This window comes from Balaenoptera musculus, chromosome 20 (genome assembly GCF_009873245.2).
Source record: "Balaenoptera musculus isolate JJ_BM4_2016_0621 chromosome 20, mBalMus1.pri.v3, whole genome shotgun sequence".
NCBI lineage: Eukaryota > Metazoa > Chordata > Mammalia > Artiodactyla > Balaenopteridae > Balaenoptera > Balaenoptera musculus.
In genome coordinates this window covers 57,178,005-57,204,984 of record NC_045804.1, presented here as the reverse complement: position 1 = coordinate 57,204,984, position 26,980 = coordinate 57,178,005, and the positions used below count along the sequence as shown (strand labels likewise).

At 43.1% G+C, this 26,980-nt stretch overlaps 2 protein-coding genes across 5 annotated transcripts in view; one reads left to right on the top strand and one right to left on the bottom strand.

The window, feature by feature from the left end:
• The window catches only part of NCOR1 (nuclear receptor corepressor 1), a 149,399-nt gene extending 140,987 nt beyond the window's left edge, over nt 1–8,412 (bottom strand). For both annotated transcript variants that reach the window (XM_036835424.1, XM_036835425.1), the window contains exon 1: nt 8,286–8,412. The gene's annotated coding sequence lies outside the window, so the exon portion shown is untranslated. The remainder of the gene's footprint in view (nt 1–8,285) is intronic.
• A 148-nt stretch (nt 8,413–8,560) lies between these two features.
• The window catches only part of PIGL (phosphatidylinositol glycan anchor biosynthesis class L), a 52,721-nt gene continuing 34,301 nt past the window's right edge, over nt 8,561–26,980 (top strand). For 2 of the 3 annotated variants that reach the window (XM_036835433.1, XM_036835432.1), the window contains exons 1-2: nt 9,356–9,631; nt 20,147–20,246. In XM_036835433.1, the coding sequence (XP_036691328.1) occupies nt 9,394–9,631; nt 20,147–20,246 (338 nt within the window). In that variant the 5' untranslated portion in view covers nt 9,356–9,393. Of the gene's footprint in view, nt 9,632–20,146; nt 20,247–26,980 lie in introns of all 3 variants that reach the window. The other variant, XM_036835431.1, reaches the window with a different exon arrangement.

The following is a 26,980-nucleotide window of genomic DNA, read 5'->3' as shown; positions in this document are numbered from 1 at the left end:
TTAGACTAAGGAAGGTCTAAGCAGAGCATGAAACCCAGAAGCCATATACAGACCAATAATGAAAACAGCTAACATTTAGAATTTTTACTTACCATGTGCCAGCCACTATGCTAAATGTTATTTACATTATCTCCATTTCCATTCTACAAATAAGGAAATTAAGGCTTAGAGAGGTTAAGCAATCTGCCCAAGGTCACATAGCCAGCACAGTCCCAGTTGGATATATCTGACTACATAATACTACAAAAGAACAGCTGGGGGGTAGGGGGATGTGCACATACGTAAAAAGTGAATACCCTAATATGTAAACAGATCTTCAAATCAATCTGAAAAAGACCAATAATCCCATCAAAAAATAACCAAAGAACAAAAGCAGGTAATTTCTAAAAGAAATACAACTCCCTTCATTAAAAAATGTTCAGCGTCAGTAGCAATTGATAAAGGCCAATTAGAATCACTTTTTTTTTCCACTTTTTTTTTTTAATTAATTTATTTTTTGGCCGTATTGGGTCTTCGTTGCTGTGCGTGGGCTTTCTCTAGTTGCAGAGATCGGGGGCTACTCTTCGTTGCGGTACGCGGTCTTCTCATTGCGGTGACTTCTCTTGTTGCGGAGCACGGGCTCTAGGCACTCGGGCTGCAGTAGTTGTGGCTCACGGGCTCCAGAGCACAGGCTCAGTAGTTGTGGTGCACGGGCTTAGTTGCTCCCCGGCATGTGGGATCTTCCTGGTCCAGGGATCAAACCTGTGTCCCCTGCACTGGCAGGCAGATTCTTAACCATTGTGCCACCAGGGAAGTCCCTTTTTCCACTTCTTAAATTGGCAAAATGCTTTAATGTGTAATATCCAGTGCTGGCCAGGGTCTGGAGCATACCCATACACTGTGACAATATCCATCCAAATCTACACTATTCACATATCTGCAACACTACTTTAGAAATCTATGCTACAAAGCTGCTTGCATAAATATACAAAATAAATACACATACATACACACACACAAATAATTCACTACAGCTTTGTTTTTCTGACAAAACACTACTGGCCGGAAACTGATTAAACAAATTATAGTGTTTTCTTTTTATAAGTGAAATACTATGTAACTGTTCATGACAGAAGTAGCTCTAAAAATACCAACATGGAACAGCAGTATACACAAGAACAGCATATCATGGTCCCATAATACAGAAAATTACATACACACAGAAAAAAAAAAAAAACCTGAACGAATACACAACACTCAGCAAATTACATCTAGGAAGTGGTGCTTTCAATTTCTTTATATACTTCCATGTTGCACTTCTGTAAAATAATGTATTACTTATAGTAAATAAAAGACAAGTAAAGATTTCAAAATAACATATCCCCCTTCACTCATTAAAATGGTTTTGTGTAAATATAGAGTAACTTCTTCCACCCCTCCCCTCCTGCTCAGTTTATGCCCTCTCCCCTTCGCTCCTCCTGCCCCACCCCATTCTCTCACACTCACACACTCAGTTAATGGACTACACACTCCCTACTTCTGGTATATTTACACTGTGTATATTTCAGGCTGTAACTCCTAGAAAGCACAAGTTTTGGTTTCATTCCAAATACTTAAAAGTTATCGTTATTCCAAACTAAATTAAAAGAACTTAATCAAAAGTAATACAAAGTTAAATGTCTTTGAACAGGAGTTCAAAGGCATGATGATTACTACTTAAAACATTTCAAAATTATACAAATCCCTGTGCTATTGCCAAGGGAAATGAACTGCCGAAAACAGATTACTCTGATGCTAAACTGTGTATGACAACAAAAATGTCAAGAAAAGAGCCTATCAGTTAAGTAAAGTATGGGGGGGGAGGCAATCTCTAACCATAAAGGTGACCCTCCTAACAACTTAGTCAAATTTTCCTAAAAAAATGTAACCTCAATTTATTCTGGTTTAATTTCAGTTTATGTGTAACGAAGAAAAAAAACCAGAAAAACACCCCAAACTTTATTCCTCAAGTAGAAACTGCCGGCGGGAGGCGGGGATCAAAATAATTTGGTAATCTTAACTCTTCTCTTCCTTTGTTCTTGACTAATCTACTCAAAAATTTAATTTTTGATATGAAACTAATCAAGTACTATTCTTTCAAAGGGATCCCTTCAAAGGGATTTTATAATAATCCTATAAACCAACTATTCCTAACTCACATTTTTTCCCTAGCACTGAACTCCAAAGTTCCCTGCATATATAAATTAACCCATTTTTGTTCTAACATTACCTGGAAATACAAATAATCTGAGATGAACTGATTCTGCGCTTACTTTCTCTTTCTCCCAAAAATCCCAGTAAACTGAGAGAAATACTTTTTTAAAGGAATGCTTTAATAATTCACTGATAACAGATATTTTATCTCACTGACACTGGTGAATTTCTACCTGTTTTTTTATTTCCAAAAACTATTCATCATCAAGTTCCCAAATGTGTATCCGTTGGCTTCCACAGCTGCACCAAGTAACTCCAGCAGCTGAGCTGCTTTTTATGCATTCAACAAATTTCTACTACACCATTCCTGGGGACAGAGTGTTATTCTGGGAGTGGGGGCAGGGGAAGGATCAAAAATAACTGAGACACAGACATGCCCACAATGGGCTTATGGTCTAGTGGGGACTAAACGGGCATGCGCATAAATAACTATGACGTTATAGCAGAGGCATAAGTTAGGCATTAAGAATTTCCAGACCATAAAACACTTTCTTCAGAGAAGAGGGAGGAGGAGGAGACTGACTTCCTGGATGAAGTGATATGTGCTCAAAACCCCTCAAAAAATAGGCAGTATGTAGGTGCGGTAGAGTTTGGAAAAGTAAGGTAGGGAAATAGCATTCCAGAAAAGAGCACAGAATGGGAAAAAACAACCCTTCTTAATGCAACACAAAAGAGGCATATTATTTAACACCCCAAGTGGAATAAAAAAACATGCCATGGGACTTCCCTGGTGGCACAGTGGTTAAGAATCAGCCTGCCAATGTAGGGGACATGGTTTCGAGCCCTGGTCCAGGAAGATCCCACGTGCCGCAGAGCAGCTAAGCCCATGCGCCACAACTACTGAGCCTGCGCTCTAGAGCCCGCGAGCCACAACTACTGAGCCCGTGTGCCACAACTACTGAGCCCGCAAGCCTAGAGCCCATGCTCCGCAACGAGAAGCCACTGCAGTGAGAAGCCCGCGCACCGCAATGAAGAGTAGCCCCCGCGTGTGGCAACTACAGAAAGCCCACGCGCAGTAACGAAGACCCAACGCAGCCAAATATAAATTAAAAAATAAAATTTATTTAAAAACACACATGCCATGCTTCAGTATTCACGTGAGGACATTAGTTTAAAAAGAATACTACGCCTTTTCCTTTAAAATAAATTTTATGGCATGAGTACCTATCGAAAACTAACATTATATATTAGTTTTCAACATGGCATTAAAAAGATAGTTCATGTTTACGCTATTTATCTAAGCTTTCATATAACAATTGAAGTTTCTCACACTTTAAAAAAATGTCCAGAAGTTTGAGAGTAAGTGAAGCAAGCAGTAACTAATATATAAAATAATTTAACCTATCTATTTGTATCTCAGAGGTACCTAACCATTGGCATAATAAAATTTCCATCACTGTAACACTTAAATTCCATGAAACATCAGTAGGTCCAGATAACCTTAAAGACATTTCTGTTTAAGAAGACAGTCATCATAGCAGATTAAAAATGAGACAAATAGGGGCTTCCCTGGTGGCGCAGTGGTTGAGAATCTGCCAATGCAGGGGACACGGGTTCGAGCCCTGGTCTGGGAAGATCCCACATGCCGCGGAGCAACTAGGCCCGTGAGCCACAATTACTGAGCCTGCACGTCTGGAGCCTGTGCTCCGCAACAAGAGAGGCCGCGATGGTGAGAGGCCCACGCACCGCGATGAAGAGTGGCCCCCACTTGCCACAACTAGAGAAAGCCCTCGCACAGAAACGAAGACCCAACACAGCCATAAATAAATAAATAAATAAAAATTTAAAAAAAAAATGAGACAAATAATTCCTGGTGATCATGTTACTAATGTAGACCAATACCAATTTTTTTCAAGCTATATTTTCACTGCAGAAATGTAAAGTTAGGGAAGTACCTACATTCAATATCTAAGCTGAGTGACTTACCACTCATTCCCCACCCACCCCAATTTTTGTTTTAAGTAGTAGTCAATCATCACATTGACTCATCCCATGGATTATATGGTGTCCCAGAAGGAGCTACCCTGGAAGGCAGAAGACTGGATTCTGCTACTGGCCAACAGTAACAATTTAGGCCAGACCCCTTCAATTCAGTGACCCTCAGTTTATTCACCAGTAAAACAAGTAAGACTAGATAATCTACATGACTCTACATTCTGTAACTCTATAAATTATGAGCATTTTATTTTAACCAATTTAGATTGTCTTTGAGATTATTATTAAATAAAAGTAACAGCAGCACACATGGAAGAATCAAACTGAAGAGCTCCCCAGGAACATTCTCATGGCTTTGTATGGTCTCATTTTCACATGCAAAGAGGAGCCCCTCCCCCCAAAAAAAATGTTGTATCTGAAAACAATCCAAGTAATATCCAAGTAATATTTTGACCACACAAGCTTACAAGCTTCTGGGGTAGAAAAAAATGGTAGAACAGTAAAAATGTTCAAGGAAAACCACCACCACAATAATACCAAAATAAAAAACAGATGCTCTACATACAGTTATTGCTACATGACAGAAGCTTTCATAGCTTTTCAATACTCCTAAGGAGTCCTGATAGAAAACCAATGTTTTCTTTCTTTTTTTTTTTTTTTAGGGGTATCTAACACAAGATTTGATACTCTTTATTAAATTGCTATTTATTAAGATAGAATTCTCAAACTTTTTTGAGCAGCAATACTGGCATGGCTTCAAACCAGATGCACTAAGAAACTCAAAGAAATGTGAGACCTTTGCTCTTCAGAGATCCTCACAATTTAGTTGGGGGAAAATAGGCCATAAACACCGGGGAAATTAAACAGCCATAAAATAAAAATACTAGATCAATAATACAATTAAAGGGACAGGGCAGCATGACAGGAGATGCCAAGTCACCTGGAGCTGGACTGATCAGGAGAAGCTGGGCTTAAAGTCAGAGGAGGCTGGAATTGGCAGCTCTAGACCTGACTGTCAAGGAGTATGAGGCTGTGGGGATGCATGGCTCCTAGGAGGAAACATAATAATAATATTCTATCTAAATGTACTTTTGCAACATTAAACCTGAAAAGGACAAAGTATCAATCTACAGACTGAGTTCTTTGTGCATGTAACTGATCTGGTCAACTTTATACTTCTATAGAATTTAGTAACATGCTGTAAACATACAGCATGCCACACTGGTTGAACAAGTGAATGAACTACACACCAACAGATAAGTCCAGACATAATAAATTCTGACAACCTTTGTACCGTATTCCAGTAAAATCCAGTCTCTGAAGTAAATGAACACAAGGAAGTAACTAAGTATTTGAGATCTCTACCATTCTCAGGCATCAGTTAAGAATTTGAAATTGCAATTAAGACAGGTCACAAAAAAAAAAAAAAAAAGACAGGTCACAAAATACAGTTAAAACTGAACAACAAAACAAACACAAAAAACCTGAGTAACAAATAGCCTGACATTTACCTACATCAATCCCTGGCATATTGAAAGGCCTCTGCTTTTCTCCTGCAGATAACAATGGCAAGACAATCTCCCACTTCACAAAATTTACAAAAAAAAAAAAAAAAAAAGCTTAAAAACAACTTTATTAATCCAAATATGCTTGGCCTTGGAACAAATTTTACTCAAACTCAAAGATAGTTAATTTTGAGCATTCTGTGCTTTTTTAAAAAATTATGTGGGCAGGGCAAATTCTTAAGTTTTACTATATGATTAAATCCAACAAGACACCCAGTTAAAAAATATTTATTCCTGGGCTTCCCTGGTGGCGCAGTGGTTAAGAATCCGCCTGCCAATGCAGGCCACACGGGTTCGAGCCCTGGTCCAGGAAGATCCCATATGCCGCGGGGCAACTAAGCCCGTGCGCCACAACTACTGAGCCTGCGCTCTAGAGCCCGCGAGCCACAGCTACTGAGCCCGTGAGCCACAACTACTGAAGCCCGTGCGCCTAGAGCCCGTGCTCCACAACAAGAGAAGCCACCGCAATGAGAAGCCCGTGCACCGCAACGAAGAGTAGCCACCCCGCTCGCCGCAACTAGAGAAAGCCCGCGCGCAACAACAAAGACCCAATCAATGCAGCCAAAAATAAATAAATAATTTTTTTTAAAATGTATTCCTCATAGGTCATGGAGAGAATCACAGCTATATAAATATGTCACAGCAGGTTAGCAGGTGTATTTGGTAAGCTGTAATGCGAACACATTTCCCTAATTAGAATACAATGTTTATTCGTTCAATAAACATTTGCAGTGTCAATATCCTAGGCATTGCCTCCAAGATAAAGTCAGAGAAGGCTCCATTCCGCCCTCAATAGGAGATAAAACAGGTAGGTACCTAAATACAAGGTAGAAAGTGTAAATGCCATGAGAGGAGATATGCAGCTAAAGTATTTCAGGAGAGAAGAGGGAGCTGTTACTCTGGCACCGAAATATAACCTTTTCAATCTCTGTAAAGCAATTTCATAACAGCTCTTTTAGGCTCACAGCAGCAACCTAGGAGAGCAGATGTTTTCCTGCTATCATAGATGAGGAAACAAGCAGAGAAAGACTGATCATGTTCCAAAATGACACAGTTAAAGGAGGAATCAGGACTCTTTGTATTATATTTTCTCTGGGGTAGGAGTCCAACATATGGCAAGCCTTTTGTAAAAGGAAAGAGTATTTTGGTACTGCAAGTAATCACATCCTTATGTATGTATGTGCATATTATTTATATACATGTGTGTGTGTTAACCTTGATTTCCATTAACAGGTGTGCTTAAAGCAAGGCAAAGCAACTGTGTACTATAAATATTAAAATAAATAAATAAACCTCCACTGGATTTTAACAGAATGAGAAAATAAAGACAATGTTTCTTTCTGCAACAACTTGCTTATTTCTTCTGTAATCTTCACCCATGTCGAAATAATATTCTAAAATTGGTCTGCTCCTGAGACTGGGCAAGTTAGTTCTGCCAATAAATATTTTTATGAAAGGATACATCAAAACATTTTCAAAAACTATTAAAAATTAAATAATGCCATCAACTCTTCAGTTATCCAAGAGAGAGTCACATGTGACCAATCAGCAGCAGTTATTGATCACGACATGTTGAACGAATGAATGAATATTTGTAGGCATTTTAAAATCCCAGGCCTGTTGCTCTTTACGCCACGTTCCGCCTCCAGTCACCGCCTCACCAAGGTGCACGCAAGGAATGTAAATTTCAGTACAATTAGGATATACTTGGGGAAGCAAATCTGATGCAGGTGAAAACACTAATCCCAAAGATTAGAATTACCCACACCTCTACTCTCCAAGGGTAACTCTGGAGAAGCGGCACTGTAGCATGCAACATCGGTAAAAGAAAACTGACACTTTCTGAGCAAACACTTTTCACAAATATCACCTATTCCCACCCACACCTTTAATACACGACTATACCTAATCCGGCTAATTCGAAGAATTCAGTCTCCTCGCCACTAAGACTGACTTCTCAATTACAGTTTCTCGAATCCCTCCTCCCCCCAAAAGAGAATTCACACTAAACAGCAACGGTAAAAGGCAGAAGGTACCGGGTTCCGATCTCCGCCGTCTCCCCCGCCCTCCCTTCGCCATTACACCCCAAGTGGTTTGGTCGCAAAGGTGAACTAGTTTGCTCTTCAGGCACTTGTCCACCGCTGTCACCCGCCCTGACCTCTTGCACACTCCCGGGCAGCCACCAACTCCGCCCCGGAGGGAGAGCAGGCCGCCACCTGCGCCGGCCCCCCCCGCGGCCCCGGCCCGCGCCCGCCTCGGGCCCCGCAGCCCGCTCCCCGCAGGACACCCTGGGCGCCCCGGCCCGGCCGCAGCCCATTCTTCCTCCAAACTCCACGAGCCTCCCCCGCTCGCCCGGCCCCGCTCCCCGCCGCGCCCGGCTCTCCCCGGCCGCCGAGGGCAAGAGGCCGGCGGCTGGGCGGGTCCCGAGCCGCCGGGCCCGCGACGCCCCTCGCCGGCCGGAAAGCCTCCCCCGCGGCCGGTGCCCCGGAGCCCTCGGCGGCCCCGGGCTAGCGGGGGCCCGGAGGCCGGACTGAGGGCGCCGGGCCTACTCACCGGGAGCGGACGAAGCGCGGCGGCCGACGCGGCCCCGGGCCTGAGGGGCAGGACGCGGCCCCGCGCGCGACCCTGCCCGGGCGCTGGTCGGCGCGGCGAGCCGGGCGCTCACTCCAGTCGCCGCCGCCGCCGCCGCCGCTGCTGCTTCGCCACCTCGGCCGCCATCTTGATTCAACCCCTCTCCTCCGCCCCCCCCCCACCCGCCGGCCCGGCGGCCGCGGCTGAGGCTGCTCCGGCTCCTCCTCCTTCCGGAGGCTGGGAGGCCGACTCCCTCCGCTGGCCGAGCTTCCCGGCCCCCTGGCGTACCCCCTCGGCCCGGCGGCGGACCCAGGGCGCTGCCATCGCGCCCGGGACTCCCCGCGGGCGTGGGAAAGGGAAGGACGCGAGGCCGTGCCCCGGGCCTGAGAGCCCGGGCTGAGGGCAGGAGGGAAGCGGGGGCCCGGGGGGCGCGCAGCCACCCGCGCAGCTGCTTCCCGGGCTCAGGCTGCGTTCGCAGCGGGCCTGCCTGAAAGGCCGCGCGAGGCCGACCCGCCCGTGATGCCGGCCCTCCCTCCGGCCCCTCCGAGGAGCCCGGGCCCCCGCGCCCGCCAAGTGCGCTCTCGGCCTCACGCTCCCAAGGAACTGACCGGACGGGCCTCGCCACCGCATACTTTTCCGTTAGAGAAGCCGCCACTCCACATCCCAGAATTAGAGAGGAGAAACAAAGTCGGTGTTCACCGGGATAATTACGAGAAAGTCCGGGTTTTAAGAAATGAGTGATAAAATGGTGACGTAAAGACAGGAGAAACTCGCACTGAAGATGTTGGGGGTTCTTTTCAGACGCTTCCCCTTAAGTACTGTGTGGACGGCAAGGGGGTCGGCTCAGCCCTGAAACCGAGCGGCCACGAGAGCTCGTAAAGGCCGCGTAAAGTAGCGGGAGCCCGTGAAGAGGTGCTGGGAGGCGTCCGTGTCAGAGCGCACAGCCCTACGCTTAAAGCCTCCGGCCGTTGGAGCAGCGCAACCGGACGGATTTCCTCTCGGAACGCGGTTTCCGCGAGCGCTGGTTTCCTGCCGGAGCCGGCCCGGCGGCCGCCTCCCCTCCTGCGCAGGCGCAGTGCGTCCTCAGGGCATGGAAGTGGTGGGTCTGCTGCTGTGTTTGGCGGCGGTGGTCCTGGCATGGGGCTTCCTCTGGGTTTGGGACTCCTGGGAGCGAATGAAGAGTCCGGAGCAGCCTGGCCTGCCGGGAGCCGGAAGCCGGACTCTGTTGGTGACCGCGCACCCCGACGATGAAGCCATGTTCTTTGCTCCCACCGTTCTAGGCTTGGCCCGCCTGCGGCACCAGGTGTCCCTGCTCTGCTTCTCCTCAGGTAGGAAGCTGTAGGCGGGGCGCGGGGAGCCGGGGCTGGGAAGGCATTTAGGCGCCAACCTGTCTCAGTCGACTTCTTCCCGGAGGGGTCTCTGTCGTAGGGAGCCAGGTGAATACACTGGAGGTCCCTTCTCCGGGCGCTTCACCGAGAATCGGTGGCCCCAGCCTGAGGGCTGTAGGGCAGGCTTCCCAGGTGCGTAGGGAGGCGTGGGCAGCGTGCGAGCTCCGCTCTCCGCTAGCAGGACCCGGGAGCTCACATTTGCTTCCATTCAGTACCTACATCCGCGTTGGGAAGTGCGACTGTAATCAGTATCCTGTGGAACCTTTTCAGTTCCAGGAGGGCCAAGAATAACGACCAAACAGAATGTGGGCTGTGTCATGCCTCATCAGCCCTTCAGTCCACTTTGTGCTGGAAAGATGCATGTATCAAATTGAAGAGAGAGATCATTAGACTAGAAAATAATCTGATAGGTCATTTTAGAGTTCAACTCCACCCAGCTTTCACTGGGGCCTTTCAAGGAATTAAGTCCTTCTTTACCATACAGAAAAGATGGAATGAGAAAACAGAAATTGACCATGATACTGGATTATGGTGGAAATTGCACAGCTGTATAAATGAAATAATTGAAGTGTACATATATAATGGGTGAATTTTTATGGTATGTAAAAATCATACCTCAATAAAGCTGTTTTTAACAAATGCCCAGTGACCTCTTTTCCCATTTGGTTGTTTCGTACCAGTTCTTTTTCTCTACAGATTTTTCTCAATAAGCACATTTTATAAGATTTTATATTTTTCACCGAATATTACCTTTTCATTAATTTCTCAAATATTTATTAAAGATTTCTGTGCACTACTCACTATTAAAATGGCCAAAATCCGGAACACTGACAACAGCAAATGCTGGTGAGGATGTGGAGCAAAGGAACTCTCTCATTCATTGTTGGTGGGAACGCAAAATGGTTCAGCCACTTTGTAAGGCAGTTAGTTTGGTAGTTAGTCTCTTACAAACCTAAACATACTCTTACCAAACCATCCAGCAATAGCCCTCCTTGGTATTTACCCAGAGGAACTGAAAACATGTTCACACAAAAACCTGCACACAGATGTTTACAGAAGCTTTATTCATAATTGACAAAACTTGGAAGCAACCAAGATGCCCTTCAGTAAGTGAGTGGATAAATAAACTGTGGTCCAGCCAGACAATGGAATATTAGAGGCAAAAAGAAATGAGCTATCAAGCCATGAAAAGGAAGAATCTTAAATGCGTATTACTAAGTGATAGAAGCCAATCTGAAAAGGCTTTGTACTGTGTGATTCCAACTATGTGACAATCTGGAAAAGGCAAAACTATGGAGACAGTAAAAAGATCAGTGGGGATCAGGGGTTGGGATGAGAGGAAGGATGTATAGACAGAGCAGAGAGGATTCTTAGGGCAGTGAAAATACTCTGTATGGTACAATATAATGATGGATGCATGTCATTATACAGTTGTCCAAGCCCATAGAATGTACAAGACCAGGAGTGAACCCTAATGTAAACCATGGACTTTGGGTGATTATTATGTGTCAGTGTAGGTTCATCGATTGTAACAAGTGTACCATCCGGTGGGAGATGCTGATAATGGGGGAGGCTGTACGTGTGTGAGGACAGGGAGTTTATGGAAACTCTCTGTACCTTCCCCTCAATTTTGCTGTGAACCTAAAACTGCTCTTTAAAAAAAAAGTCTTCATAAAAAAACGTTTTTAATTAAAAAAAGTCTGTCTGCCAGGACTTATTCTCTGCCCTAGGAATAAAACTGAAAACAAGCTAGGTTAGGACCATGTCCTTCTGAAACTTATATTTTAAATATTTACCTATGTTAATAAGAACTAGATATATAGCCTTTTAAACGGTTTCATACAGATAAACCTTAATTTAGTTAGTCATCCCTTATTATACATATATTTAGGGTTTTTCCCCCCCCAGGTTATCTCTATTACAAATAATCTCTTTATGTATAATATTTCTTGATTTGACTAACATTTTTTTCCTTCAAAATCTTTTGTTGCCAGTAAGATTAAACCATTTTTCATAAATATTGAGAACTTCAATCTAAGCACTTTTCTTCTCAGTTTGTGCTATTAAGGATATTAACTGCAAATATATGCAAGTAATGGCCTCATTTTTTTGTTTGCTTTTAATTTTATTTATGTTTCATATTACAACTATCGGAATCAAATTATAAGCAAAATTTGTTACAAGATGCCTGGATTTTATTTACAAAGTATTATAGGTACACAGGATTCTTTAATAAATTTCTCCTTATTTTTTAGTAGGTTGGGACCAGAAATCAAAATTTTTTTCAATAAAAATATAAGACCACGCCCTTGACACATACTAAAACTCAGTATCTTCATTGTTGTCTTTCATTATTTCCTCTGAATCCAACTTTCTGTTTAAATTGTTTTCTCTTGTAATTTTTTAAATTATTTTTAAAATCCCCAACTCATTTAAAAAAATGTACGGACTAAACATTACCCACCTCCCTGATTTATTCTAACCTGAAAAATAGGAAGTTAATAACTTGTGATATAACATAATGAAAGCTGTAATTGACAGAGAAAAGACTATGGACTCAAAATGGGGAAAAGCGTCAATTCTCTTTTCAGGGAGTTGGATTAAGGAAACTTCTCCAAAGAGCTTTTCTTTTGAGCTGGTCTTTAAAAATAGGACTTAAGTATACAGGAAATGGGGCAAGCCATTCAGGGCAATAGTAAAAGCATAAGTAAGTCTTGGACTCATTTGAATAACTCATTCTAACTACATCTCCAGTTTTAAGGGGTAGGGAGAAGGAGGAAAAAATGCATTTTGTTATTAGTGGCGCATTTAATCCTCTCAGCAATCCTATGATAGGCATTACACGTATATATAATTTGTTTTTCCCATTTTTTAACTATGGAAACTGAACCACAAAGAAGTTAGGTAACTTGACCAAAGTGAAGAGCTAGAACACAGCGGAGCCAGGACCCAGTGGCTCTTTCCTGTTCTAAACCACTGCACCCACACACATTGCCTTGCTGCTGTATCAGTTAGGGAAGTAACCATTTTTGATTCCCAGTGTATGTTCCACGAAATACCAGTTCCTCAAGCTGCTATTAAAAAAAAAATGTTAATACCTTGACCTGACAAGTTTAGGGAAATTAACCAGATGTGCTATTCCCCCTTTAGAGGTGCACGGTCCTTATTAGACTATCAACATCTTGGAGAAGTCTTGCTATAAAAAATTCCTATTTAATTTTGTTTAGTCCAGCATTTCTCCAATTTATGCAACCACTGAAGTACCTAGTAATATACACATGAGAGGAAGCCACAGTAGGTAGTAGAATGCATGTGCTGGAGAATTAACACAGCCAGTTCTGTGTTTTAGCAAGCTCATACTGGTGGCATATGGAGAACCGTTTGGAGGGAAAGACTGGAGTCAGGAAAACCAGTTCAGCCCATCCTTTCCCCTCCTGACTGCACTGCTACCTCTTATATGTCAGAGCTCCGTGTATTTCTGATCTGTATACTGTCCCTTCAGTCAGTTTGACATCCCTGTGCCAATATCATACTGTAGCTTTTACAACAATTAACTGCTGTAGCTTTTACAACACTGTATCTGGTAGGGCCAGCCCTCTCATCTGTTGTTCCTCAGGGTGTGTTTGCCATTTTTGACCTTTTCTTCTTCCAAACATTTTATTTTTTTTATAAATTTATTTTTATTTATTTATTTTTGGCTGCATTGGGTCTTCATTTGCTGTGCGCGGGCTTTCTCTAGTTGCGGTGCGTGGGCTTCTCATTGCGGTGGCTTCTCTTGTTGCAGAGCATGGGCTCTAGGCGCTCGGGCTTCAGTAGTTGTGGCACGTGGCCTCAGTAGTTGTGGTGCATGGGCTTAGTTTCTCTGCAGTATGTGCGATCTTCCCCGACCAGGGATCAGACCTGTGTCCCCTACATTGGCAGGAGAATTCTTAACCACTGTGCCATCAGGGAAGTCCCCAAATACATTTTAGAACTAGTTTGGGCATGCTCAAGGAAAAACCTTGCTGGCGTTTTTATTGGAATTTCACTGACTCTATTGATCAATATTGGGAAAAATCGACAAGTTTACAATATGAAGTCTTTCTGTCTATGATTTCATGGTACGTCTCCTCATTTATATTGGCCTTTTTTAATGTCCTTTAGTAGATTTATAATAAACGCCTTACATGTATATTGAGATGATTAGTAATTTTGTCCATTAGGCTGTTTCTCATATTCAGAGCTTCTTTTGCAAATATTACAGTCTCTTGTTACTTCCTCATAGTTTGACGTTCTTTTTATTTCTTTAAATATATTAAACACATATCTACTTCCGATAATTCCAGTTTCTGCAGTCTTTGTGTCTGGCTCTGCTCTTTGAGTAACTCGTTCTGAGTGACTTGTTTCCCTGTGTGTTTTGTGATTTTTTTTTTTTAATTGTAAGCACGTTTCACGGAACCATACTTGTGATAGTATTTTGATGTTTATGTTTGCTTCAGCCAGGCAGCAAAGGGAACTACCCATCTTAGATCACTCTAAATTGAAATTTTAGACTGAGACTTTTCAGGCCATAGAGGTAGTGTAAATTCAGGGCCCAAACTCAAGTACATCAGTTGCCTGATGGTGTGTAACAAATTATCTTGAAGCTTAGTGGCTTAAAACAATCATAACACTTCGTCTCTCATGGTTTCAGACAGAGAGCAGTTGTCTCTACCCCATGACGGTTAGTACCTCAGCTGGAATACCCAAAGGCTGGAGACTGGAATCACCTGACTTAGCTAGAGATGTGCGCCAGGACATCCACATGCGGTCAATCCACGTAGCCTGGGCTTCCTCACAGCCTGGTGACTGGGTTCCTGGGCAAGTACGCGAGAGGGCCTGCCCTCCGGGGAGCCGCATTGCCTGCTGTGGCCTAGCCTTGGAAAGCACGTAGTATCGCTTTGACTGTGTTGTGTGTCAAGGCCGTCACAAGTCACATCCAGGTTCAAAGAGAGAAATGCCACCTCTTGATAGGAAGCAGCAAGGTTCTAGAAGTGCATGTGGACTAGAATTATTGCAGTGGCTATATTTGGGCACTACATTGTGCCACACCAAGTGAAAGCGACTGTGTCGTTGACAGTTCTCAGGGGGTGACATTTTTCTTATTTTCCCTTCCACTAGAAACAAGTCTAAGACACAGAAGTAGCCCCACCATCTCTGTTTCGGGTGGTTTTTCCCCTAGTTCACCCACTGTAGGTATTGCCTTCTGAGGGTCCTATCTTTGTGTGGAGGTTTCCTTATTCGTGCCCAAGTTTTATCTCCTGTCCCGACTTCAGGCCACCAGCTGACCTGGCTTCAGCTCCACCCTACCTATCTGGATTTGTGCTTACCTACTGTTTATGACCTGCAAAGACAGCCCTTACTTTCCTGCCAGCTCAGCCATACATTCTAAAACATGCTCGCCTTTTATTTCACATGTTCAGGTATTCTGTGGGGGTTTCTCCAGACATCTGACTCACCATATTTCCTAAAACAGAACTTATCAGGTTATTTTCACTATTGCTTTTTTTTTTCCCCTGATTTGTTTTTTGTTTTTTTTTGTTTTTGGTGCACTAGGTCTTCGTTGCTGCGCGCGGGCTTCAGTAGTTGTGGCTCATGGGCTCTAGAGTACAGGCTCAGTAGTTGTGGCACACGGGCTTAGTTGCTCCTTGGCACGTGGGATCTTCCCAGACCAGGGCTCAAACCCGTGTCCCCTGCATTGGCAGGTGGATTCCTAACCACTGTGCCACCAGGGAAGTCCCTCACTATTACTGTTTAATCATGAATAATTATTCAAAATTTTCCTTATTGAGATAAATTTAGATCCGGGCTCAAAAGTGTTAGTCTCATCTATTTTACTCTTTTCTTTCTGACCTAATACATTTGGGATTTCTAAAAATATATGATCTTAAGATTGACTGCATCTTATTAAGAATGGGATAGGGCTTCCCTGGTGGCGCAGTGGTTGAGAGTCCGCCTGCCAATGCAGGGGACATGGGTTCGGGCCCTGGTCTGGGAGGATCCCGTATGCCACGGAGCAGCTGGGCCCGTGAGCCCCAATTACTGAGCCTGCGCGTCTGGAGCCTGTGCTCCGCAACGGGAAAGGCCGCGATAGTGAGAGGCCCGTGCACCGCGATGAAGAGTGGCCCCCACTTGCCGCAACTGGAGAAAGCCCTTGCTCAGAAACGAAGACCCAACACAGCCATAAATAAATAAATAAATAAAAATTTTTTTTTAAAAAGTGGGATAAATTAGTAATATTTAAAATATGAATTATGGGAACTTCCCTGGCGATCCAGTGGTTAGGACTCTGCACTTCCACTGCAGGGGGCACAGGTTTGATCCCTGGTTGGGAAACTAAGATCCTGGTTGGGGAACTAAGATTTTTTTGCCACGTGGCACAGCCAAAAAAATAAAATAAACAAGATAAATATGAATTATGTTTAAGAGAGTGATAGAACTTCAGAACAGGACTCAAAGGTTACATATCTCTGGCCCTATTTTGTAAAAAAATATATATATCTGTGTATATATATATCTCGAAAATATCGAAAGCTGGGCAAGAAAGCCAGAGGACTAAAAGAATAGAAAAAAAAGAATGTTATCAAAATGTTTATGACATGGCCCGCACATGGAGGGTACTCCCCAACATGCCACCAACCCAGGCCCTGCCCCCTTTTCCTCCTCTTTCCTATTTCTTTCCAAGAGTCCCCACTGGCTCCCTGCACGGTCACAAACCCTTGGCCGAGTCTAGGAGAGTCTTGGTATTCAATGAACCAAATGGGTGAGTGGCTCTAGAGCCCCCATGCCCGTTCACTCAGCTTAGACAGGATTTGTCAGTCTGTCTTCAGCTCGAGAGAGAGAGCCCCGCAAATCCAGTCTCTTGGGCCCCTCTCCTCTTGCTGCTTCCGTCTTTCAAATTGCTCATCAAAGGGGCATGATCCTTCCCATGTGTGTGTGTGTATACACACACACACATACGCACATCGTGATTTCTCCAACAGGGCTCTGTGGACACCTTCTAATGGAAGGTGGCCCAGCTCTTTGGGTTTCAGCTCCTGGGGAACCCGGTTCCGGCTTGAGTGATATTGCCTCCTCTTACCTCTCCAGCCTAGGGTTGGTAGTTACTTCCTCCATCACTACACTCTAGGTCTCTCACTCTTCCCTGTTTGGCCCTCAATTCCTCCATCAGCTACGTTTCAAATTCTTTTTATTAAATTCTTACCGATGTAAATATTTGATATGGGTTCTGTTTTCCTGGGTAGACCCTAAGTGGTACAGAACCTAAACTCCCCCATTTTATAGTTGAGAAAATGTGGACCTTTTTTTCTTCCCAACACATTTTAGAATTAGCTTAGTCATGTTCAAGGAAAACCCTTGCTAGCATTCCTGAAACCCAGGAACTTAAGGAATCTCTTCAGGTTCACAAAGTTAGTGGAAGGCCAGGTACTGGGTCCACGATGCCTTGATTCTCAAACCACTTCTCATTCTAACAAATTAAAACTTCCAGGGTAGGAAAATGGGTAACTAGAGGAGTGGGAGAGGGGCTTTTTAAAAAAATATCTATACGGTTTTGTTTCCTTGGATTTTTAACCATGTAGGTCTTTTTACCTATTTAGAATAAATAAATGAATTTTTAAGGTAAAACAAATGTCTACCTTTATACATTGTGCTGTGTAAATGTGGGTCTTTTACAAAGTGAATTTAATTTCTATTAAATGTCATTATGTTTGCTAGTTATTACTAAGTATTAGTTATCACACAGACACACACACAAAATGTAGTTCTATATAGATAAATCTACATTAATCCCATTTGTTTTCTGCCTTCTAGAATAATGATCTCCAAGCTTTTTTTTGGTCACATTTTCCTATTGGTAAAAGCTTTTGAGCATATACTCCCATTATATGTATATTTATTTATAATTATATTAAGTAGCTGGACCACTGAATTAATGTGTACAGTCTAAAACAATGAAAGTTGACATTTATAAAGGACAAGGTAAACAAATTAGGAGGAGAAGTTCCAAAACCTTTCCTCCATCCCAGCAGATGGTCCTGTGCACCCAACATGCACCCAGGGGACACTGTTCTAGAGAATGCCAGTCAGGAGCTGCTGGAAGGTCCCAGACACTCCACTGAAGTGCCTACATGTTCACCAGACTGAATGAAAATGTTGAAAATGCTCTCTGACTTCAACTCCCTAACTTGTCCTAAGTTCCTCAGTTCAAACACAAAGCAATAAAACCAGCTCCAAAAACACCTTGGCCTCACTTCTAAGCTGTTTCTCACAGCCGTAACCAGAGTCTAACATGCTCGGCCTCTGAGGTTAGGAATCCCGTCACTAGTGTACGTTAGACTATTTACTTATCACCAAAGATAAGTAACCTTGAGATAAAATGGGAGAGGGGAACCTAAAATATAATGACCATCACAAAAATTGACAATTTCTATCTGACTCAAAAATTTGTGATGAGAACAGTACAAAATTAAGCTATTTTCTGGAACCTTTTGGGGGTTAGTCCTTTTATCAGATACAACGTAATGACTGTCTCCTATCTGGGTTCAAACAGTTCAAAACTAGCCCTAGAGTAACCCCTGCCAAAGTTGAAAGGTTTCACTTGGGAGTTTCTTTCTGAGTTTTCTGGAACAGTAAGCAGAGCCACTCTCTGCTCAGGGCCTCTGGAGTGCCTGCAGTGTGCTGACACCAGGATGATACAGAGTTGAACGAGACCGTGGCTTTTCAGGTCAATGACATTTAGGAATTAATAATCAGATCACGGAGGAAAGTTCATACTTCTGAGCAGAATACTGGAAATGATTGCTTGCCAGGGAAAATAGAAGAAGGCTTCCCAGAGGGAATGGCATCTGATCTGCATGATGAGGAAGAATTATAATTCAGGAAGAAAGGAGAGGAGGAGGGGGAAGGTAAAGATAAAGCAGTCAAGGAAAGAGAAGATAAACACTGAGCACCTAACTAGGTAGATGTGTCTTATCATATAATCCTTAGGAAAGCCTTTGGAGACGGCCATCATCCCCACTGCACAGGTACAGAAACCGTGGCTCAGGAAAGTTAAGTAACTAGCACAAAGCACACATGCAGTTATCTGCTAGAGAGTTGAATTAAGGGGGCCAGTAGCTAAACAATTGCTCATAAGGGCAATTTAAGTGGTACCAAAACGTCACTGTATGTTATTTGTAAGGATACAGAGCAGTTACTTAACAGAACTATTCTTGGGAAGTATATAGTGTATGTGTTGGGAAAATAAAGTATTCGTAAGCTATTTGGGGTGCTGATGTGGTCCAGATCCCCAGGGACATGTCGGGATAGCTGGTTACTAAACTCTGAAGGAGGCTATTTTCCTGTAACACTCAGGAGTAGCAGCCTCTTTAGATAAGTGCTTAACAGATATTTGAAGACTATCAATTTAAAGGGGCCCAAACGACATATACCAGGACAAAACTATAATTCAAGAAGATACATGCACCCCTATGTTCATAGCAGCACTGTTCATAATAGCCAAGACATGGAAACAACCTAAATGTCCATCGACAGATGAATGGATAAAGACAGTGTGGTTTATATCTACAATGGAATACTACTCAGCCATAAAAAAAAGAATGAAATAATGCCATTTGCAGCAACATGGATGCAACTAGAGATTATCATACTAAGTGAAGTAGTAAGTCAGAAAGAGACAAATACCATATGATATCACTTATACGTGGAATCTAAAATATGGCACAAATGACTCTATCTACAAAACAGAAACAGACTCACAGACATAGAGAACAGACTTGCGGTTGCCAAGGGGAAGGGGAGTGGGGGAGGGAAGAACTGGGAGTTTGGGATAAGCAGATGCAAACTATTATATATAGGATGGATAAACAACAAGGTCCTACTGTATAGCACAGGGAACTGTATTCAATATACTGTGAGAAACCATAATAGAAAAGAATATTTTAAAAAGAATGTATATATGTGTATAACTGAGTCACTTTGCTCTACGGCAGAAATTAACACAACATTGTAAATCAACTATACTTTAATTTAAAAAATAAATAAGATTAAATAATAAGGGGCCCAAACAAATAGTGTGTCCAGATACCTGACTTGTTCTGAGTGGTTGTAGAAGGGTCAGTCCTAAATCTGTTTAACTGCAAAGCAGGTGCTCAAAGCCTGTAGCTTGGGGCTGAAAGGTACATAGACAGGCAGGCAGATGGACAGACACAGGGAGAGACACAGAGATGGGGAAGAATTCAAAAGTGATTCTAAAGACTGCTTCTCACAGGAGTGTCTGATAGTAACCCTAGCATTGCGTTTTCTTCAACTTTTTATCACCACCACAGAATTTTCAGGTAGCTTAAATCCTATAGGGAACAAGATGAGATAAGAATGAGTGAACAGATAGATCTCCACTGATAAAGAAATCGACAACTGTGTATTTGTTATCCTCAGGAAATTACTACAATCAAGGGGAGATTCGTAAGAAGGAACTTTTGCAGAGCTGTGATGTTTTGGGGATTCCACCCTCCAACGTAATGATTATTGACAACAGGTAAACTTATCTTTTAACAAGTGGAAATTCATTGGCAATAAAAATGCAGTGGTACACTCAAAAGACACAAACATAATGTGGGTGGATAAGAACATCTTACTTGAGAAGTCTACAGAAAATAGTTTCACGTTTGTTTGTTTGTTTTTTTATAAATTTATTTATTTATTTATTTTTGGCTGTGTTGGGTTTTCGTTTCTGTGCGAGGGCTTTCTCTAGTTGCGGCAAGCGGGGGCCGCTCTTCATCGCGGTGCGCGGGCCTCTCACTATCGTGGCCTCTCTTGTTGCGGAGCACAGGCTCCAGACACACAGGCTCAGTAGTTGTGGCTCACGGGCCTAGTTGCTCCACGGGCATGTGGGATCTTCCCAGACCAGGGCTCGAACCCGTGTCGCCTGCATTAGCAAGCAGATTCTCAACCACTGCGCCACCAGGGAAGCCCCCTCACATTTGTTTTTAAGTGACAGTGTAGTGCAAGTGAATTTTTTCAACTTGTGTTCAGATTTTGTCTTAAGATAGCTGCTTCTCTTGAATCTTTAAAAAAAATTATTAGAAAAAATTTCAGGGACTTCCCTGGTGGTCCAGTGGTTAAGACTCTGCGCTTCCATTGCAGGGGCCATGGGTTCAATCCCTGGTCGGGGAACTAAGATCCCGTATGCCGCAGCCAAAAAAAAAAAGTCAAAAGTGTAAAGAACAGTATTACGAACCCCACATGCCTGTAATCTGAGACCAGTGATTGTCAAGCCTTTGCTGTACGTACTTCATCTGACCCCACATAACATCTGTTGTGTGTGAAGTTGTGGTTTTTTTGCAGTTATAACTTAGCTGTTAAATATTTTTTAAAAATTTTTATTGGAGTAGAGTTGATTTACTCTGTTGTGTTAGTTTCAGGTGTACAGCAAAGTGACTCAGTTATACATATACATGTATCCACTCTTGTTTAGATTCTTTTCCCGTATAGGCCATTACAGAGTATTGAGTAGACTTCCCGTGCTCTACAGTAGGTCCTTATTAGTTATCTGTTTTATATATAGTAGTGCGTATGTGTCAATCCCAGTCTCCCAATTTATCCCTCCTGTGTGTGAAGTATTTTAAAGAAAACCCAACCATCAGGTTATTCTATCCCTACGTACTTCGGGATACATCTCTTAAGAAGATAGACTTCTTTTTCATGCAGCCACAATGTCATTATTATCCGTCTAACAAAATTAATAGTAACAGCAATTCCTTGGTTTCTCCAACAACCAGTCCATTTTGAGCTACTCCAAGTAGCTCAAAAATGAATGTCTTTTCACAGTTGGTTTGTTCAAATCAGGATGTAAACAAAGTGCACACATTATACCTGGTTGATATTCTGCGTGTCCCTCCCCCCCGCCAACCTTGTCACTGATTGTTGAAAACCTGAGTCAGTTGTCGTACAGAAGGATTTGTCTGTCTGCTCCCTCGTGGTTTTACCTAAGTAGTTCCTCTATCCTCCATATTTCTTGCAAACTGGAAATGAACGCTAACTTTCAGGGGCAAAAAGCTGCACTATGTACTCCCTGTTCCGTCGTTTCAGGACATGTGCTGTCTGTCTCACTTTCAGTCACGCATGTGACTATCTGTCACACGTACTGTGCGCCTCTTAGTGAGCTCACGTGGCAGTGGCCGCCCCTTTCACTGTGAAGACCCACGTCAGCCTTTCACGCGGTGCTTTCACGAATCCTTAATTAACTAGAAGTTGCGAAACGGTGACTTTCTAAATGTCTCCTGCGTTCCAAATGTATTAGCTATACATTCTTCTGTAAAGCAGAACTTTATCAACTGGGGCTATTTAGTTATCCTGATAGGTACTTTGATCCCAAAAGACAGGCTACATGCTTAATTCTTTCCCTTTAATTGCCGTTTTCAGAATGGGAGTTGATCCCCTACATACCTCCGATGGTAACCCATTGTTTGTTTGCTTGTTTCTTGGATGGGGAGGCCACTGCTTTATTTCATTAGGAACTTCTGTGTTCACGTGTTCGGTTTTTCAGTTTAAGTCATTGCGTTCTTTGATACTCCAGTTGTCTCCTCTTTGGCCTCTTCATGTTGGCTCATGCATCCTTTTGATAAGAAACGAAGACTCTGACTTAATTTATTACAATTTTTACATATCCCGAAGATCATGCAGCTTCAGCAATGTCCCCTACATTGAAGATGCTACAGTAGGGGGTTAGTAAACTTGTTAAAAATAAATACTTCAAGAAGCCAGTTTGAAGATTCAAGGAAACCAGGTATCTTAGTCTGCTCAGGCTGCCATGGCAAAATACCAGAGACTGGGCGGCTTAAACAACAGAAGTTTATTTTTTTTAATATTTATTTATTTGGTGGCGCTGGGTCTTAGTTGTGGCACGTGGGCTCCTTAGTTGCAGCAGGCGGGCTCCTTAGTTGTAGCTTGCAAACTCTTAGTTGCGGTATGCACGCAGGATCTAGTTCCCTGACCAGGGATCAAGCCCGGGACCCCTGCATTGGGAGTGCAGAGTCTTAACCACTGCGCCACCAGGGAAGTCCCCAGAAATGTATTTTTTTCTCACAGTTCTGGAGGCTGGAAGTATAAGATTAAGGTGCAGCAGGGTCGACTTCTGGAGAGAGTTTGCTTCTTGGTGTGCGGGATGGCCGTCTCCTCACTGCTCACATGTAGCAGGGAGAGAGAAGTTTCTCTCTTCCTCTTCTTATAAGACCACCAGTCTTATAGGGTTAGGGTCCCACCATTATGACCTCACTTAACCTTAATTACCTCCTAAAGACCCCGTCTCCAAACACAGTCACATTGTGGATTAGGGCTTCAACACATGAATTTTGGGAGGACACAATTCAGTCCCTAGCAGCATGCAACGTTTAGTCTTTCAGCTTCTCATTTCCTAACCCAGAAAAAGCAGAGCTTTGGAATCTTGCTTTGGGTTACTTAGATGGGTCAAAGAGAAGAATGAAGGGGAGAAAGAGAAAAAAAAAAAGTTTTATGGAGGACCTACACTCGGAATAATAATGGTAAATGTATATTAAATTGTTATTGTCAGTGCCAAAGACCATACTAAATACGTGATCTTAAAACCTTCAAAATAATCCAATTACTTCTTCCATGTTATAGGTAAGAAACAGGCCTCGTGAGAGGTTGAGTCATTTGCCCGGGGTCATCCAGCTAATATGTGGTAATGCTGGCGTTCCAGCTGAGGCTCTCTGGTCACTGTGCTTTGTCAACTCCATGAAGGACTCACAATTTCACAAAGGTCATCTCATTTAATTCTTCCACTAACTGTAGAAAGATAGGTCTTTATTATCCTTTTTTAGTTTCACACGAAGAAACTAAAGCTTAAGAGACTCATCTGAGGCCAGACATTTAGCAAATGGCCATCAGTGCTAGGGTTCGAAAGCACAAAGGAAGACAGAATTGATTCCTGACTTTCTGCGAGAAAGTAGGTCACCACTTTGTTAGTGTATTTGAAAGACCAATATGTGTTTAAGAGAACACTTGGTTGATGTTGTGTGCTTTCTTCCATTGTTCCGAACTTCGTGGCTGGATTTCAGGGAGACATTTAGCCAGAGGAGCTCAGTCAAGTAAACCCTTATCCAGGGACTTCCCTGGTGGCGCAGTGGATAAGACTGCACGCTCCCAATGCAGCAGGCCCGGGTTCGATCCCTGGTCAGGGAACTAGATCCCACATGCATGCCACAATTAAGAGTTTGCATGACACAACTAAGGAGCCCACGTGCTGCAACTAAGGAGCCCGCCTGCTGCAACTAAGAGCCTATGCGAGCAAATAAATAAATATTTTTTTAAAAAGTAAACCCTTAGCCAACCCCTTAAAGAGGGAAAAAAGTTCAGGTCTCAAGACGAGAAGGCATCTCAGTAATCAGACAACCAAATGGATACTTTGGGTAACTTTACCTAGTTCCTTAACATCTGTGGGTTCTGCTAATTTAATGAATCATATGATATTTAACTGCATGTTATTAACAGATGCAGATTAGGTGCCTGGACTGGTAAAGGCGCTGTGCTAGATGCTGAAGAAAGAGAAGAAAAGTTCAAGGTCCAGGAGCCAGGTAATAGGTGTTGGCCTGACAGTGACCACTGCTGAGTTTGCAGAAACGTTCATTGTGCCAAGGTTCAGGCCTAGAAGGAGCTTAGAGACCCTCTCCAGGATACTTGGGAATTGAATGTGATTGGGAAATGCAACCTACAGATTTAGTATTCATTTGTTGCTTTTGTGCTTCTTAATATATTAGGAAGAGTCCATAGCATTATTTCATTCACATTTCAAAACAAAACAAAAAGTAAACACACATTTCTGTACACACAGATAATTTCTAAAAGAACATATACCAGACTCGTTAATAGTAGCTGCTACTTAATTGGATCAGGGAAGGACACTTGCACTTCTTAATTCCGCAGAATTCTGTACAGCTTTATTTTGCTTTTGCTTTTTTAGGAAGCCTATGTTACTTTTTAAAGTACAAGCAGAAACGCACATATATGGAATCTAAAAAAAAAAATGGTACTGATGAACCTAGTGGGAGGGCAGGAATAAAGATGCAGACATAGAGAACGGACTTGAGGACACGGTGGGGAAGGGTAGGCTGGGACGAAGTGAGAGAGTAGCACTGACATATACACACTGCCAAATGTGAAATGGATGGCTAGTGGGAAGCCGCTGCATAGCACAGGGAGATCAGCTCGATGCTTTGTGATGACATAGAGGACTGGGATAGAGAGGGTGGGAGGGAGGCTCAAGAGGGAGGGGATATGGGGATGGACATATGTATACATATGGCTGATTCACTTGGTTGTACAGCAGAAACTAACACAACACTGTAAAGCAATTATACTCCAATAAAGATGTAAAAAAAAAAAAAAAAAGTACAAGCAGACCTCAGACATATCACAGGTTCGGGTCCAGCCCACTGCAATAAAGCAAATATCACAATAAAGCAAGTCACAGGAATGTTTTGGTTTCCCAGTGCATATAAAAGTTACGTCGACACTATAGTGTATTAAGTATGCAGTAGCATTATGTCTAAAAAGACAACATACATAGCTTAATTAAAAAATAGATATCATCTAAGCCTTCAGCAAGTTGTAATAACAACATCAAAGATCACTGATCATTGATCACCATAACAAATATGATGATAATAATGAAAAAGCTTGAAATGTTACAAGAATTACTGAAATGTGACACAGAGACATGAAGAGCACAAATCCTGTTGGAAAAGTGGCGCCAATAGACTTGCTGTCACACAGTTGCCACAAACCTTCAATTTATAAAAAAATGCAGCATCTCTGAAGCGCAATAAAGTGAAGCACAATGAAACGGTTATATTGATGTATTATATTTTTTAAAGACTATTCCACCTAAGTAATAAAACATTCTTCCCTCTGTACTCAGCTTCTATCCCTACAAGTGAAGGCTAAATTAGAAATAATTCTGCGTATGTTTTGATAATATTTGATTTGATAAGTTCAAAACATACAATAGAATTCCTTGAAAAGATAATAATGCTTTTAAGCCTTTTTATAAACACTGTGCTTGTCTCATGGGCCTCATTCTGGAGGATGAGTGGGCACAGGGTCAGATAAGCTGCTCCAAAAGGCTCAGGCTGGAAATGCGGGGTTCAAGGGGGGCCTGACTGTGACAGAATAAAACAAAGCAGACCCTCCGGTCATAACCCAGGCCCATTAAAATGCTTCCGGGCCCAATGACCAACTGTTGGGCAAAACTTGGGGGGTCTCAGAGCTGATCGTGGTCTGATCCCTGCTCCCATGGTCCTGCACCTGTGATGCCACATCACAGCTATTCCCACAACCAAAACAGGGAGGACTCCCAGTGCCCCAACCTGTGTCCTCGTATGTAAGCTGGGCCGCAAACACACCACACTTTCCTCTGCGTCCACACCCATGCATGTGCCTGGCTCTCTTCCACACGCTTCCTCTCTTCCCAGCACCCCACACCCTGGCCCTCTAGCAAACTCCTCTTCATCCTTCAAACCCCAGCTCAAGATTACCTTAGACTCTGCAGCACCATCCCTGATTTGCCCAGATTTTCTTAGGCACTTTGGTTATATTCTCATTGTCCCGTTCTATCCTAGCACATACACTAATTTTTTAATCCAATAAATCCACGCAAATCATACAGTGAAAGAGAGGCCATAAAGCAGAGAGTCTGGGACTGTTGGGTCATGTTTGTAATTAACCCCCCCCCCTCTCTCTCAAGACCCAGTAAGAGCCTTCCCCCTCCAAAAACCGGAAAAGACCGTATGCCGACTGCCAAAGTGAATCTGACCAAGCGTCCTCTCACTATAAGAGACGAAAACAAAGCTCCACGCAGGCTTTCTCCAAATACACAAAGAAGTGCCTGGGCACACGGCAAGGGCACAGCTCCAGTCCCAGTTGGCAAGAGCAGGGCAGGGCTCCCGTCCTCCCAAAGGGCGCGAAGGACAGGAATGTTTCCTAGAAAAGGAACCAGGGGAGGAGACCGAAGTGGACCGAGCTGATACGGAGCTACTGTGTGAACTTGGAAAGCCGCTTCCCTGTTACTTCAAAGGCGGGTTATTCTGGGAGCTGAAGGGAGGCTGGGTCTTTAAGTCAAATGACTGGTCTTCAAGTCACATAAGTCAGTATAGAAGTAGAGTGGGACCAGCGAGGGTGGGCTTAACGAAGCACGTATTTGTGGCTGATTCTACTCCTTGAAAGAGGCTGCAAATATACCACAAAAATAGGATT